General features: G+C 23.0%; 1 protein-coding gene across 3 annotated transcripts in view; it reads right to left on the minus strand.

The window, feature by feature from the left end:
* The window catches only part of LOC126894741 (uncharacterized), a 44,361-nt gene that overhangs the window by 12,617 nt on the left and 15,345 nt on the right, over nt 1-16,399 (minus strand). For all 3 annotated transcript variants that reach the window (XM_050665966.1, XM_050665965.1, XM_050665967.1), the window contains 3 exons: nt 15,819-16,099; nt 14,629-14,697; nt 13,487-13,576 (listed from right to left, as the gene is read on the minus strand). In XM_050665966.1, coding sequence (XP_050521923.1) covers nt 13,487-13,576; nt 14,629-14,697; nt 15,819-16,099 — 440 coding nt within the window. The remainder of the gene's footprint in view (nt 1-13,486; nt 13,577-14,628; nt 14,698-15,818; nt 16,100-16,399) is intronic.

Consider the following 16,399-nt stretch of genomic DNA (forward strand, 5'->3'; position numbering starts at 1 on the left):
TTTTTTAGATGCATAATATCTTTACCTATCATTTGACATATTTTTTTTTTATAAATTTGACCCTTTACCTGCCCACAGAGGGGGATTCAATATGCCTTTTTTACAAAAAATTAACTTTTTCAACTTAACTTTTGAAAGTGTTCCGGAAACTCTGACACTTTTATATATATATTAAATTAAAGCTAATGTAATATAATTTATCATGGAAAAAATAATTTCAGACTTTATTTTGTTTTCATGGTGAAAATAGTTACCAAATGTTATTTTTGTGTGAAAATTATCGATTTAAAATTTTACATTTTTAACTTTATAATGCTATAACTTATTGAAAAGTGTATCTATCAATACAATTTTTTATGAGAAATAATATTTATATCCCTCTTTCATTCGACATACTTTTTTTTAAATAACATCATTTCCCTTAATATATTTATATATTATTAATATATATAGATATTTCTTTATTCATATATTACACTTATAAATCATAAAACTTGTAATCAAGATATAAATAAGGAAATAGGAGATCATATAGTTTTTAAAATAATCCACCAATTTTTTAAAACTAAGCACTATCTACAGATTTGCATCGAATAGTTTTTTATGATAATGATTTTAATTACTGTCAGATATCATTATACTTGATCCAATTATGCCACATCCCCTGTGCATAACTGTGCTGGGTTTTTTTAACATACTTCTAACAAGTTTTCTAATAATTAGAAAACTTGTGTCTTATTAGAAAACTAATTATTAGTTTTAACGAAATATAATAAATTATTAAAATATATTGTTAATATATAGAACATAACGATGAACCTTATCGAGCTAGGTTATATAAACTGTAAACATTGGATAGAGATTTATAAATATTTAAATTTAGATTTTATTTATCAAATCAAAATGAAAATTTATTTTTTGGTAAAATTTTGAATATAATTGCACACGTTTGAAAATCGCATAAATAATTGAGGTTATTTGCAGAAGTTGAAACTGAAGCTTTGTTTTAATATTAATGTATTAAGAGGGTAAAAGTGCTATAATCTTTAACCATAAATATACAATTTAAAGCTTAAACTCTGAAATTCAAATGGTCGTTCATAAATCAATAAGAAAATAATTAAATGAGTTTTCTCTTGATGCATTATTATTAATTTATAAAATGCCAATAGAAATATGTTAAGGAGTATAAACAGCAATGTATAATAAGTCAATAGAGTTTATTTACTTAAACCCTATAAGCCTTTCAGTTTGATTTTTATTTGCATTGAATTTGCAAAATTATAAATTAAAAGGTTACACTAAAATAATAAGTGTTACAAAATTATGAAAATGTTAACATTTCAATTAGACCATGGATAAATTTGAAATTAAATTATTATTTTAAACACACACACATATATGTACTTCATAAAGTTTAAGTTAAATATGCCATTTAATTATTTAGTCGCTTAATTATTCTTGTTGAATATTCTTTAAATATGTGTTAAATTTAATAATATATATATATATATATAATTAAAATAATACTAATTTAGAAGCAAAAAAAGGTTACCTATTAATCTTTTGGGATATTTGCGCAACATTGTTACTTTAATTAATTATGACATAATCTAAATCTAAAACTAAAATGTCAAGTATAGCTTATGATATTAAACTTTTTATTGCATTTTGTTTATGATAGCTTCTCTTTTACTTGTTTTCCATTGTTTTAATGTTTTATTTAATGTTATATTAAATAATAATGGTCCACCAATTTAATTAATAGATGATATAAATAATTAAATAAAGATATCTAGCAAGATTCATTAAAAACAAATTTTATGCTAAATTATTAAGTAAACATACATTTTCTTACTATGATCAAGAATTCACGTAAGTATTTGAAGTTATAATACTTTGTGATACAAGGTCTAACAACTTCGTAACTTAATTAAAAGTTTGTAAACAGGACAATAAGTTATAAGTAGGTAATTTGGATATTCTAATTTTTTAAAATAAATTTAATGATACAATTAAATTTGGGTAATTTCATTTATAATCAATAAAGCGTTTGACCTTGTGTGTTTTAATTTTTTTTTTTTTTTGCTGTTATTTAGACCAAAGTATGATACAAAAAAAAAATTTTTTCATCTAATGCATTTATTGATAATGTTGATAATTCAACCAGATTAATTATACTGTATTTAATACAACTGTATTTTATTTTGATTTCTGGTTGAATTTTATAGTGCGATTTAGTTAATTATACAATTAAGTACTGAATTATAACTAAATGTAATCAAATACAGAATAAATTTATAGAATTTTATTTTTAATGTTTAAGATGTTTATCTCACGTATTACCGTACCATTTTTCTTCGAGTAGATTCAAAAATAGCTATTGTGTAGGTTGATATATACTATTGTATCACATAAAATAAACGTACAGAATAGTACTTATTGCTATAAAGTTCAAGACACTATAGGGTACATCAAATATTTGAAGAACAAATGATAAAAATTGAGTAATGAAACTTCAATTATGAGAATAACATCAAAAGTTCGAAAAGAACGCGTAGAGTTATTAACAAAGAGATATTCCAAATTTTTTTATTGCTACAGGCTGCGCTTTCAGTTGAACAGTCACGAGATTATTTAAAAAACAAAAAACATACATACCTAATTGCATGCTTCGTTATATTCATTCAACAATACGCTAGATAAATGGTTCATTAAAGTGGCGGTTTATTTATCGGATTTCAGTTCGAGAGAGTCGAATAAGTGAGGAATCTTAAACATCTTATGAATTTATAAAATAAAATACCCGAAAAACAAATAAAAAATTTATGTGCAGTAAGAGTCGTTTAGTTTTATCAATTACATTTTAACGTAATATAACTCTCCATTGTTAATATACATTTCTTATAACATCATTCAAACTAAATGTCTTATATTAGGTATTTACATTTTTTACATTCCAAATACAAAAACAGATTTTTTAGTCAATAATATTTATCAACATATTTCTTTAATTAATGATATTATTTCAATAAGTTTTTAAAATAAAAATGTCAATAAGGTATGTTGTAGTTTAGATTACGGTGGGCAATCTATATATCCTCACACAAAATTTCAAACTTGAAATTAAATTGAACAATATAAATACAATATTTTCATAAAATTATAGAGGCTTAATGCTATAAACAAGTGACTCGTTTATTGTAATACATATTTTATGGTAATTACCAAAAACTTATAACTCGATTCTTGTACACATAATAATCTGAGTTTATTATTTATGATGATCCGTAAGTAATCGATTAAACCCTAGCGGTTATATCCCTAAAATTATTGCTAAAACATGTGTCTTCAACTGGTAAGTTTTAAATTTATTCACATGAGGTAATTTTAAACTATTATATTGCTACTTTACTAAGAGTTTCTGAATTCAGTAGTCGAGGTTCTTAAATCGTTCATTTCGATGATCCAGTTTAAAATAAATATATTAATAGTATTATATGTTACAATATTTAAAGGACAACTTTACAAAACATAAATAAATAACTATAAAAAACATAGTAACCAGGGTTAGGGATAGCAATTATTTTTTGATATACAGTAATGTTTCGGTTTTTATTTATTAGTATTTTCGATTTCAGTAAGTGCTTCAGTTTTTCAATTTAATAATATTTCAATTTAGGTTAATTACGATTTAAAACAGATTTAGGTAGATCTTCATTTTAAAAAATTACATTTTTTTTAGTTAAATAGGATTACCGAATTAAGCAAATAAACGATATGTTGTTATAAAAATAATTATTAAATTTGTTTAGCTTCGATAGAATCTGAGGAGGTATTATATTTACCATGATGAGCATTTTTTTGTGTTTGACCATAAAAACTCTCAGCTTTGACTGGACCAATTATACGTTTAAAGATTTGAGATTTGGTATAATTATAGATATCGTCTTCAAAATTAAAAAAAAGCATTTCATTTCATTTTTGTAAATTATAAAATTATCATGAGATTCGGCAGACATTGAAAACAAAAAAGAAAATTAATTTCTTTATTTAAACATTTAAAAAAAGCTGGATCATTATAAAATTTTAACAGAACATACAAGACACAATAATCTTTCTTATGATATACTATTTATAAAATTCTAATGGAAAAATTTAAGCACATGAAAGGTTTGAACATCATTTTAATGACATGCCACTTTTTTTTAATTTTACTGTTTCAAAGCGTCTGAATTTTTAAAATCTATATAAAATAAAAGATTTTTAAATGCACACACGATAAAAAAAAAAAAATTTCTAAATGATTTTTCTTTTAGAAAAAATTGTTTATTAAAGCTGAAAAAACTTAATTTTGCAAAAAAATACTGCAATGTGTTAAAAAAAAAAAAATTTCGACAACTTGTCCTTTATGAGTAATCGGTTTTACATCTAGGCATGAAGAGAGGACAACCGAGAGAGTCTAGCTATAAATATTGCCATATCCACTTATCACGTCCAGTCTATATTTTAAACAATAATAATTTCCTAAATTATTGCTAAATAATTGGTAAAAGTTATTAATCACCAGTCATAAACAATTTTCCTTAATATTGTAATTATTAATTGAATGTTGAAGGAAGAAGAGGTAGAGGAAGACCAAAAAAGAGATGGAGGGATGCTATTGAATACGATATGAGGACAGCTGATGTGGGCGTAAATGATGTGGGAGATCGTGTCAAGTGGAAGTTTGGGATAAGGGTGGCCGACCCCAAGTAGTTGGGATTAAGGCGAGGAAGAAAAAAATTGTAATTACTATGGGAGTAATTATTGAGTGATTTATGTTAAACGATCTCCTGTATAGGGAAAAATGTTCAAAAACACTTCTTCTGTGAATGAAAAAAAATCTCATTTTATCAAATTTTGAGATACGCATTTTTACAGTAAAAACGTTATGTTTTGAAACATAACATATATGAAATACATATTCCAAAATTCCAATCCTTCGTGATAAATTTGAACTCATATGAATCTAATAGCATGTTATCAGTGACTAACATTTTAGGTATTGTATGTGTATAAAAATGTACTTTAATTTATTTATAACACCACTTGCTGTTTTGTTTTGAAGTTTTAGTAATTCAATCCACCTTGAAAAGTAATTAATAACAGCTATATAATCAGAACTTACATAAATTAAAATATCTACGATTTTTTCTAACAATAATTTAGGTTGATGTCTTTTTTTAGCGATTCTAAATACTTTACATATTTTATTTATTATATATTGTTCAATATCATTGTCCATACCTAACTAATAAAATATATTTTTGTTCTTCTTGTAGTTTTTGTTAGGCCTTGCATTTTATATATGATTTGATTATTTAATTCTAAAATTTGATGTGTAGCTTTACTAGAAAATATTATTTAGTTCTGAAAATATAAAACACCATTATTAAAAATTATTTCATCTTTTATATAATAATACAGTGTTATAATCATTAATAACTATTTTATTGAATACTATAGTCTCATAAAGACAAGTCCGCAATATGTAAATATTATCTTCTTAGGTAACTTAATACAATGTCTATAATTCATATTCTAGATGTTTTCTTCCTATTTTTAGTAATCTATTAGATGATATTTGATATGTGTCTTCATTAATACGACCAATAGTTTATGCTCCATTAACACAGATACTGATCTACCATATATTATATATTTCAATTATCTGCATGGAAATATAAAGATGTGAAACTCCCTTTAATTTAAGCGCATCTTGTTTCTATATCAGCTAATGAACATAATGCAAATACTATTGGTATTTTTTACTGGTACAAGTAAAATCATATACCATCTTTTAACGCATCATATCAAATGACTATTTTTCGTAGGATCACTGTTAGCTAAAACAAAAGGGTTAATTATTATTTTTTTGAGTTTTCAAATGAACATTATGTCTTATATTCCATTCCCATAAAAAATTGTTTTTTCTAACAATTCTCTTATAAGATAATAGTATTTGATATATTAGAATTAAACTCTCTTAAGAAGTTGAACATATCCATAACCATTCGAAGCTTCTTTCTATTTTTTAGATCTTATTATTTTGAATTTGGTTTTATACCAAATATTTATTTTAAAAATTGTTTTCGATTAATTTAAACATTCACTTTACCAATAAAAATAAAAATTGTATATTTTTTCATCTAGAGCGCTATGTTAACTATGCAAGGTTAATCAATGATTTTATTTAAGTAAACAAAGTATTACCAATTTATAAAAAAAATAGAACAATATGTACTATTCAGGGATAAGAAAATGGTTAGATATATGATAAAAAACGTTTTATGGGTAGTTAAGTTTCGACTATCGATTGTTCAGTTTTATGTGAAATGTGTGGTCATTCGACAGTAAAGCTACATTTTTTCATTATGTTTAAGCTGTTAAAATATTCGAGTAAGCTATTCAAACCTTAATTACGAAACATTAATCAAATATTTCAACGACGTCGATTAGTAGAATAACTTTCGCTCATATGAGACTCCATTATTTGTGCTTCAATTGAGTTTATAATTAAGAAAATTCTTAATTACTACTTATTGTCTGGTTCATTGTCATTGATGAAAATTAATTATCAAGACAGTTTAACAACAATAATTCTATTATCTAATATGCTTATAAATATGCGTTTGCATTTTTAAGTAGGTTCTTAGATGGGTTTTATTAAGGAATATTGAAAATTTAGACAATATACGATATTGAATGATTAATCGATATTCATTACACTAAAAAGGTTCATTAGTGTATGAAGTGATCACATTCAGTACGAAAACTTAAGAGCTTGTGCTTTTATTCTTAAATTAATAATGAAGTTAAAAAAAAAAATCAATCGTAACATCTCGTTAAAAGAGAATACTTCGCCTTATGTGTAATATGATTTTAATAAATTACATTGAAGATTTTATGGATTTAAAAGACTATAGTTTAAATTAATATTATAATTATAAATTATTCTTTTTTAAAATTGAGTTTTAAAAGATGTACCCAAAACATCTTTATATTTACTTAATATAAAAATTCAAGTTGTAAAACTTGACTTTTATCTCATGAAATAATTATTAAAGCAGCTTACAATAAAACAAATTTTAGTATTTTGTAATAACATTGACTCATAAACCTATTCGACTTAAAAAGTAGACTAATTATTTTTAGCGTCCATATTAAAAATGTTTGACATCGTTTTCAGCTTTTAGTCGTAAATGTCATATTTAACCTAAAAACCTAAAGTTAAAACACTGATGTGCTAAACCTACACACTTTGTTTACTTAGTGTCTATATAAATTTATTTGAAAAAATATCCATAGACTTTGTTTTATTTAAATGCATGCATCTATGTATTGATTGTTGTTAAGAAACTTTCAATAACACATTTTTTTGTCTGTTTATATCATTTTTTTTTTGCCATTTAGGAATAATTTATGCGATCACATAACCAGTTGTGTTGAAAAGGAACTGGCGTGCAATTAGTGATTTTCAATTCACTATTCTGACATTATTCAAACCAACCTCTCAATAAATTTCACGAGTTACTTGTATTAAAATTTAGTTTTTATTTGAAACTCTTTACCACTAATACCTATTATCTCTGTTTGAAGTGAAAAATATATACGATTCTTTTTTAATTTGTAATTACTATCACATGATGTGTGATACTGATTTTTTAAGACTGTATTTTTAACTAGAACATTGTTTTCACAAAAAATAATAATTTAATTTTATATTAAATGGTAGTATCAACAATTAAAATAAAAAAACCATAGACATTAAAAAAAAGTACAAACTTACAAAAACCAGTAAATCAGTTTTCATACAAGCCGACAGTAAATTAAATACCAATTATAATATATTAAATAAAATTGGACTGTTATGTTAAAACCCATCAAAATGTTTATTTGGAAAGCAATAAAGACTAAAATTTTTTCTTTAAATCGATAGAATAAATTTCTGTTACTTAAAAATTTTTCTACTATATAAAACAAATAGTTCATAAAATTTATATTATTATTTAAAATGTTTTAAAACTTTTTCAAGAAATTAGTACATCATTTTTGTATTAGGAACTATTAATATAGAGTGGGCGAATGGCGCCCACCTAAAAAAAATTCACAATAAAAAGTATACTAATAGAAATTAAATATTGATTTATATCTTAATAGAATGATAAACTTGTCCATTACTAATATCTTTATTACTTTTTTATTAAAAATTGAGGGATTGGTTAAATTTAATTTTTAAATCGAACTTTTATCTTTATAAAAATAATAGAATAATACACAGATAGGTTAATAATTTTTATTGATGTTCTTATCTTCCGATACATTACTATCAATAACATTTTTATGCTTCAAAATATAGAAAAAAATTAATTCTATGTTTATTTTAAATAACATATTTTATATAATAAAAATTGATCACTTGTGGCTAATATTAATTAAAATTAAAATTATATTTAATAAAATATTTTATACCCCAATGATCATATAATTATTTAAATTTAACAAATCTTATAAAAATGTCAGAATAATAATATGAATAACAGTAAATTTTAGTAAATTCTTAGTGAGCGCAATATCTTATAGCAACTTTCACGTGGTTAAGTACTTGTAATTTTATAATCAAAAGTTACAAGTATTTAATTCTAATAGACAATTAAAATTACTTATATTTAATGGGAAATAGTTTATAAATTAGTTAATTTAGGTAAATATATGAGTATTTGTAATTTAAATTGTCTATCCGAAAAATAATAAAATAGACTATTAAAAATTAATTTGTATATATAATATGTGTAAATCAAAAAATATGCATAAATAATTATTTAAAAGCCAAATATTATTGTGCGCAACATTACTTATTGGGCTACAAAGCCCATTCTCTTCTAAATATTTTTGCGAGTCTTTAATAACTGGATAAGTTTCATTACGACTTCATTTTCATTTTGTATTTGCTTACATGACGATGAAATTGTGTTGTTATAAAGAGCGTGAGATACGAAAGTAGTAATAATACGTATAAGTAGCAAAATTGCCTATACATGTCGCCGTGTAAAAAAATAATACTAGTGTACAAAATTTATTTTATTTTACAATATCATTATTAAATTTATAATGTTAACAAAATATTTTTTAACAATTTAAATACATTATTCATAATTAAATAAGACAGAAGTGTAATAAAACCTTATGGCAGAAAATTCAATAGCGTTTTCTCATTAATTTACTATTTATAGTAATTAAAACAATAAACACATGTATTATTTCTACCTATGTTTTACATTTTTATATCAATAAAATGTACATTAAAACAGGTACCTATTTTTTTCTTACAAGAATAATGACATTTTATGTTAAACTCCTTACATTTTAAAAAATAGTCTAATAACTGCATAGATACTGTCTGTGATGTATGCTACCGTTTATTTTTATTTGTTCTCAGTATTCAGTAAAAGTACGTGCTTACGAACAATTTACTTCAAAAATGAACATACAAAAGCATAATAAAACTTAGGGTGCATTTTAAGTATTTTTATTTTTTATTATTCTTCCTACCTTTGTGGAAAAAATAAATGCTTATTGGCATATATGATATCAATATTACAACGAGTTCCGGTTCAGTTAACTTTAAATGCGTTGTCCATCCAATTGTATTGGATCAATATTAAGCTGCATCTGAATACACTGTCTAAAAACTGTTAAATATATAAAATATTTGTGTTATTTATTACAGCTTTCAAAGTAATTTTTAAACACTAATATGTAAAAACACTAAACTTTATGTAGTAAAAAATAGCTTTTTCTTAGTATTATTAGTGATTTATATAATGTACACCTACTTATTCTTCAAATGTTTGTATGTAGAAATCAATTATGCTGTTTATTTTTTTTTTTTATTATTATTTATAAAATATGAATAAATAAAATTATGTTGATAGTTTTTAAATTATGTTAGAATAATTAAAATGTATTCTAGTTAAATTAGAACTTATCATTATAAAATCTTCTTGAAATTTAGTGTGTCATATCTCTTAAATTATACGAATCATTATTAAGCATTGAGTAAATTACAAAATGCCTAATAAAAACTCTAAATTTTGGAAAATCTAAAATACTTTCTACTCATAACGGACAACGCACTCGTTTTTAGAAATTCTGAGTACATTTATATTATAATAAATAAACGTGTTAAATTTATTTTTAAAGTTATGACCAGAACAAAAAGAAATGGTATAATCATGTTTTATCTATGAAATTATTGAATAAGTATATAATCGTATTAAAATATAATGAAAAGCTTTCAAAGAACAGTTATATCGGTACAACCTAATCGTTTCTATGACACAGAAAAAAATATACTATATTATTACAATAAAAGCAAAACAATATCTATATTATAATTTGAATATACCTTAGTAGGGTAATTTGGAGAGAGCTGGGCCCCCCCCGCCTCACCCACTCACCTTCCTTGCGGTGGAGGAAGTGTACGGGGGGANCTTTTAAGTAATGATTAAATGTATATACACTTGAATCGATATTTAAAACAAAAATGTTTTAGAAAATGTATATATATTTATTAATGAAATGTCTTTAAAAAAATTAGTTCTCAAGGCTGTAACAATAATTGTGATTATAATTCGTTGGAAATCATAAAACTAAAAAAAACGCAAAGAAAATAAAATAAAAGTTCCATATTTTTTCTTTTAAAATAAAATTTAAATTTTACTTTTAATGTTTATTATATTGAGACTTCTTACGATTGATATATTTTTCACAATATATTTTTTGTGGACAAATTAAAATATTAAAATGCTACAGAATTTTTAAGTTTTCAATTAAATAATTTATATGGCTTAAATAGAATATCCATAAGAATTAATATTCTACTGTTTTTCCAATAGGAAAAAATCAAACCTAAAGTGTGTAAATAGTTTATTTTTTTTTTCATGTTATTCAAATATCAATGGTTTTGATCCTAGAATGGTAGAAGCACTAAAACTATTATTTTAGGTGTGGTAGAATAAATTAAAAATTTTTTTAATATTAATAAAATAATTACTATTTTCATTCTTATATCTGTTCATTATTTTTGTAAATACTTAAAATAGAGATTTAGGTGGTAAAAAATATAGGTTTCTTTGATTAATATAAGATTTTGAGCGAAATAAAATAAGACAAAATTATTTACACGAGAATAAGTTTTATATTGTCAACAATAAATTATTACAAAGATACAGCTATTTAAAACTCTGATATAATTTTGTTCATTCCTAAATAGAGTACATTCCTATGGTTTCTTAATATTTTATTGTTATGGTTTAATATGTAGTAAATAAATATATATTTCAAAATTTTTGCATTATTAAGGCTTCTTATTTTTTTTTATATTTCTATGGCTTTTCAATTTTTTACATTATTGTGACTTTTTTTTTTGTGTCTTTATAGCTTTGTATTGATTAACGATAAATTATTATACTTGTGGCTAATTATTTAAAATTATATAATTTTAATTTTAATTAATTCATTATTCATGTAATACTATTCTTTTCTGATTTTTATTCAACCACTTAATTAATCGAAAAGTAATAATAATATTAATAATTATTTTATCTGTTTCTTATAGTTCAATGTTTTTCTAAATTTATTAATTTTAAAGATTCTTTTATGTTCATAACATGTAAGGAATTAAATATATATTTAATTGATCTAATTAAAATAATGAGTTGTCGATAACAACTATTGGACCAATATTTCGGAAGTTATTGACAACTTGAATAATTGAAAATTGAGAGGAACATTGAACTAAAAGAAAAAAATAATTTATATTATTTTTATTTATCAATTAATTAAGTGATTCATGATAAGTGGATCATTCTGTATTTAGTAGAACAAAAAAGCTTTACCATCATCAATTACTGAACAATAGCTTATCACATGGATAGTACCGTATTAGATGAAAGTATATTAACATTAAAAGTTAACTCCTCGACATTTTAACCGATGACAGTTAAATTATCTATTTAAGTTCTTAGATCAATCTAAGCAACTTTCAGAATAATTAACTGTTCATTAGCATAGGCACACACTCAAAAAAAGTGGTCTATATTTTTAACAAGACCACATAATCCTATGTATTTCAATGCACTAAATTCGAATTTGAAATTATTTTAGCTCATACATAATAATTTGTTATTATTGGACAATTTTGTAATTATTTGCTAATATTGCAAAAAGGTAAAAATATTAAACAAATTTATTATGTGGATAGGTGTACTTTCATTTATTTAATGAACGCCGTTAACCCAAGGACTCTGCTAGATGGATCCGTTGCTCACCGTCACCATGTAATTTTAAATAAATTTTTTTTAAAAATTAACTAATTTTTACTTTGATTTTAAGTAAGTAATGATATAATTTCTCGAAAACGGAACTTTGAATATTTCTGTATTGTATCAATTTCAATTTCACAAGGATTTACACAATTTTAATATTTTATATTCAACTAAACACATTCATGGTGATTGATATAACGCTAGTTTTCAAAGAAGTCGAGGGTAGAACAAGACTATCCACTTCCAAAAGAAAAGCTAGAAACGCTACCTACGCAATCAAATGATATGAAACAAGTATACATGATATAGTAATTATTTTAGTAAGTCGATAAATTTAGAGTTGACACACTTCAAATAGACTAAATAAATTATATTAAGCTCTAAATACAGAGTGTTTTTAAAAGTAATAAGACAGGTCAATTGTTACAAATAGTGAGGATAATAGATACCGTTTTCCTTACTTACTAATACTTTATATATTATAATATGCTTTATAAAAGAAGTATTAAAATAACGCACTATTACTAAAAATAGTAAAAAGTAAAAATTTATACGGATTAAAATCAAATTTTTTGAAAACTTTATTCATTTTTTTTTCACCGATGGATAAAAATTGCAATTTACAAAAAGACATGCCATATTTGATATGAATAAATAGTTAGATATTAAAATTAAAAATAAAAACTATTTTTAAACAGATTAAACAAAATTAATCGATAAAAACTCTTCACGTAATAGTTGTATTTTTTGTAATTAAATTTTATTATAAAATTTTTTTAAAAACATCATATAAAACTTTTAATACAACTGTTTGATATAACTACATTTAAATATTTACTTTATATTATATAAACTGTGCATTATATTTAAACCTTAAACTTTTGAGGTAACATATTTTTACATAAAACATTTTTTTTTACTAAAGACATAGTATTAATATCTAAATATTATCATTCATATTTGTGATTATTTTATATAAATAATGTATTAAATGACATTGAAAAATTATATACGTTTGTATTTTTTAAACCAGATAAGTATTAATATGCAATTAATGAAAGTTATATACTCCAGACTTTATTATGTTACTATTTTAATTATTAAAAAAATCTTACCAACAGCATTAACGAAAAATCCAATTTCATTATTCCAAATAATGTAAATGATAAATTTTCCACGTTGTATTGAAAAAAAATTATTTCAATCTATCAAAATAAAGAAGTACATCATTTTTTATAGTAATTAAAAGCTATCATATACATAGTGCATTTAAATATTGTATATGTTAAGACAGTTCTGAAAGAAAAAGAGTTTATATTGTTTCTATTAATTAAGTCTTTAGGAACATTAAAATAAAAATCGGGTTAATTACAAATGATTAAGGTTTTTTTTAAATATTCGTGAAATTTTCAATAATCTTATAGATAGTTTATTTCTTCACGAAATAACATTAAATTATATTACGTTCTAAGCGCTCCATTAGCTAAACTTTTTAAAATAATTTCAAAAAATATTTTAAATATATTATTGTGTCGGACACAACAATAGATAGAAAGTTTTTTTTTAGGACAATCTATTCAATGTGCATTAAACCCCATTGAAATAAGAATACATGTAATATATTTCTAATACCGTAATCGATTTATTTCGCTGTTTATAGAAGATAAGCGTTTTTGTACTTTTCAAAAGTTTGAATTATATTTAGTTTTTAATTTAACACCAATTATTTACGTTTAACCAAACACCTATTGAACTAAATAGTATTTAATAAGTTATGAATGTTTTCCGGTTTTTTTTGTTAAGAAAATATTTAATTTAATATATTGTTTTTTTTTATATTGATTAAGTTCACTATATAAAAATCTAGATCGTTCTAAAATAAAAAAAATTTATGAAGATCTTTTTGAAATAAGTATTGAGTTATTCTTAATTTTTTATCGAGAAACTTATTATCAACCATTACATGTTACCTATTTTAATGATCAAAGAAAAAACTTTGAAGTTAGATATAACTTCAGTTTGTTTTTGTCAAAAACTTTTAATTGTCTTTTTGAAAGAATTTAGCTTTTAAAAAGAGACAGAAGAAAACAACAAGTAGGGTCATGAATTCGCTTAGATTTACTACTCATCGACAGTTCTGTTGGGATGAAGAAATGTTTTTTAAAAGACACACTACGATGGCTCACACATTAATCAAGCAACATCGAGCAACATCGAAACAAGAACTGAATGTTGTAGGTAATGAATAAATACACACCTCTTCGATATCTTTGGGTCCCACACATGACGTTCGTAACTGACCTAGTTTTCGGTACACGTGCAGAGCCTGAAAATAAGACAAAATATTCTAGACAGGAGTTCAAACTTATACAAATAAGTTCGTTTCAGACGTGCAGTGCACAACTTTTGAATGAATACATTTGTATTTGTTAATTACAAATAATACAATTTTATTTAATCTTCAGTGCAAAGGAAAACGGAGCAAAGTGGGTACACTAACTAAAATGGTACAGCTCGTTTTCTTAATACACAGCGTACTGAAAAATATTAAAACTTTCTCAAAACATTTATATATATTAACTTCTTTTAGTACAATAAAATGTATAATAATGGATGAACTCTAATAAGTAGTATGTTATATTAGACAAGAACAAAAAATAATCGTGCAGGTGACTTTTTATAGTTATTTTAAAAAATACAATTTTTGTAAGTAGGGATTAAATATTATAATATGCATATTAAAATATGACAAAGTAAATTAACTTTAGAGGATGAAATATAAAATAAAAACATTATTTATCATTTTATTGACCTTATTTATACNGAAATATAAAATAAAAACATTATTTATCATTTTATTGACCTTATTTATACTTAATACTCACGTGAAGGAATTTAAAATCTTATAAAAAATAACAATTTTTTACATCAGGTAAAATTTTGAATGTATATATTTTACTTGTTTATGAATGTGTTTAAAAGTATCTTGTTATGTAAAAAAATAATTTTATAAATATAATATATTTATTTTTAATTTAACTATTATTTTAATTATTCGTTTAATTAATTAATTAATTAAATTTTATCTATAACATAATCTCTAACAATGAAGTATTGGAAAAATTCAAAATCCTTTTTTTAGAAGTATTATCTATGTATTTATCTGTAAAATATATAAAAACGCTGTCTATTAAGTTAAGGACTAGATCTCATACATTAATATTTGTAATAAACTAAATATTTATAAGGCATAACCTTTTTTAATGCATAAATTTATATTATTATTATTCAATCACGTGCAATAATAAATTGCATTGATAATATATAAAGATTATTGCTATTTTAAATGTCAGTTCTATGATTAAACATAAAAAATATAGATATAAAGTTATGAAATCAATAATTCGAATAAAAACAAAACTTTTGTGTACTGTGTATATGACACACCTGATTGACAGTATAATGAGCTGCTCCGCAAATGATGTTTAGCCGCCATAAAGTATTTAGAAATCGCAAATTGAGAATCACTGTCCATGGTATTCCCAACGCAAATGTGTGAAATACAAACAAATAAACATTGACTAGTACGGAATAAAAATGTAACCCAACTATTAAAAACAATTGGCTCGAGTATGATTGATTTATTTTAGTCGATATTTTGTTTAAATTCATAAACTCCATATTGGTTTTGGATAAATTTTCAATACCTTTGTTATGTTGTATAGTTTCTAAAATAAAAAATATAAATATCCAAAATATAAAAATATGTAAAGTTATAAAAATAGTTTATAATAAAAATATAGCATATAAATAGATTGTCCTGATAGATTACAGTATTGAGTGTAAAAGGTTATTGTAATAATGTTTGAAAATTAAACTTTTTCTCCAATATTTTTAGTTAGATACCTTTTTTAAATTAAAATTCTGTTTATTTAGGCTATATTCGCTTACATGGTACTTTACAAACATCATAAAGGTCCCAGTAACTTCCATTGTATGAAAAATAATAGATAAATCAATAATAATTA

Source organism: Daktulosphaira vitifoliae, unplaced genomic scaffold (genome assembly GCF_025091365.1).
Source record: "Daktulosphaira vitifoliae isolate Bord-2020 unplaced genomic scaffold, ASM2509136v1 Scaffold_1, whole genome shotgun sequence".
Taxonomy (NCBI): Eukaryota; Metazoa; Arthropoda; class Insecta; order Hemiptera; family Phylloxeridae; genus Daktulosphaira; species Daktulosphaira vitifoliae.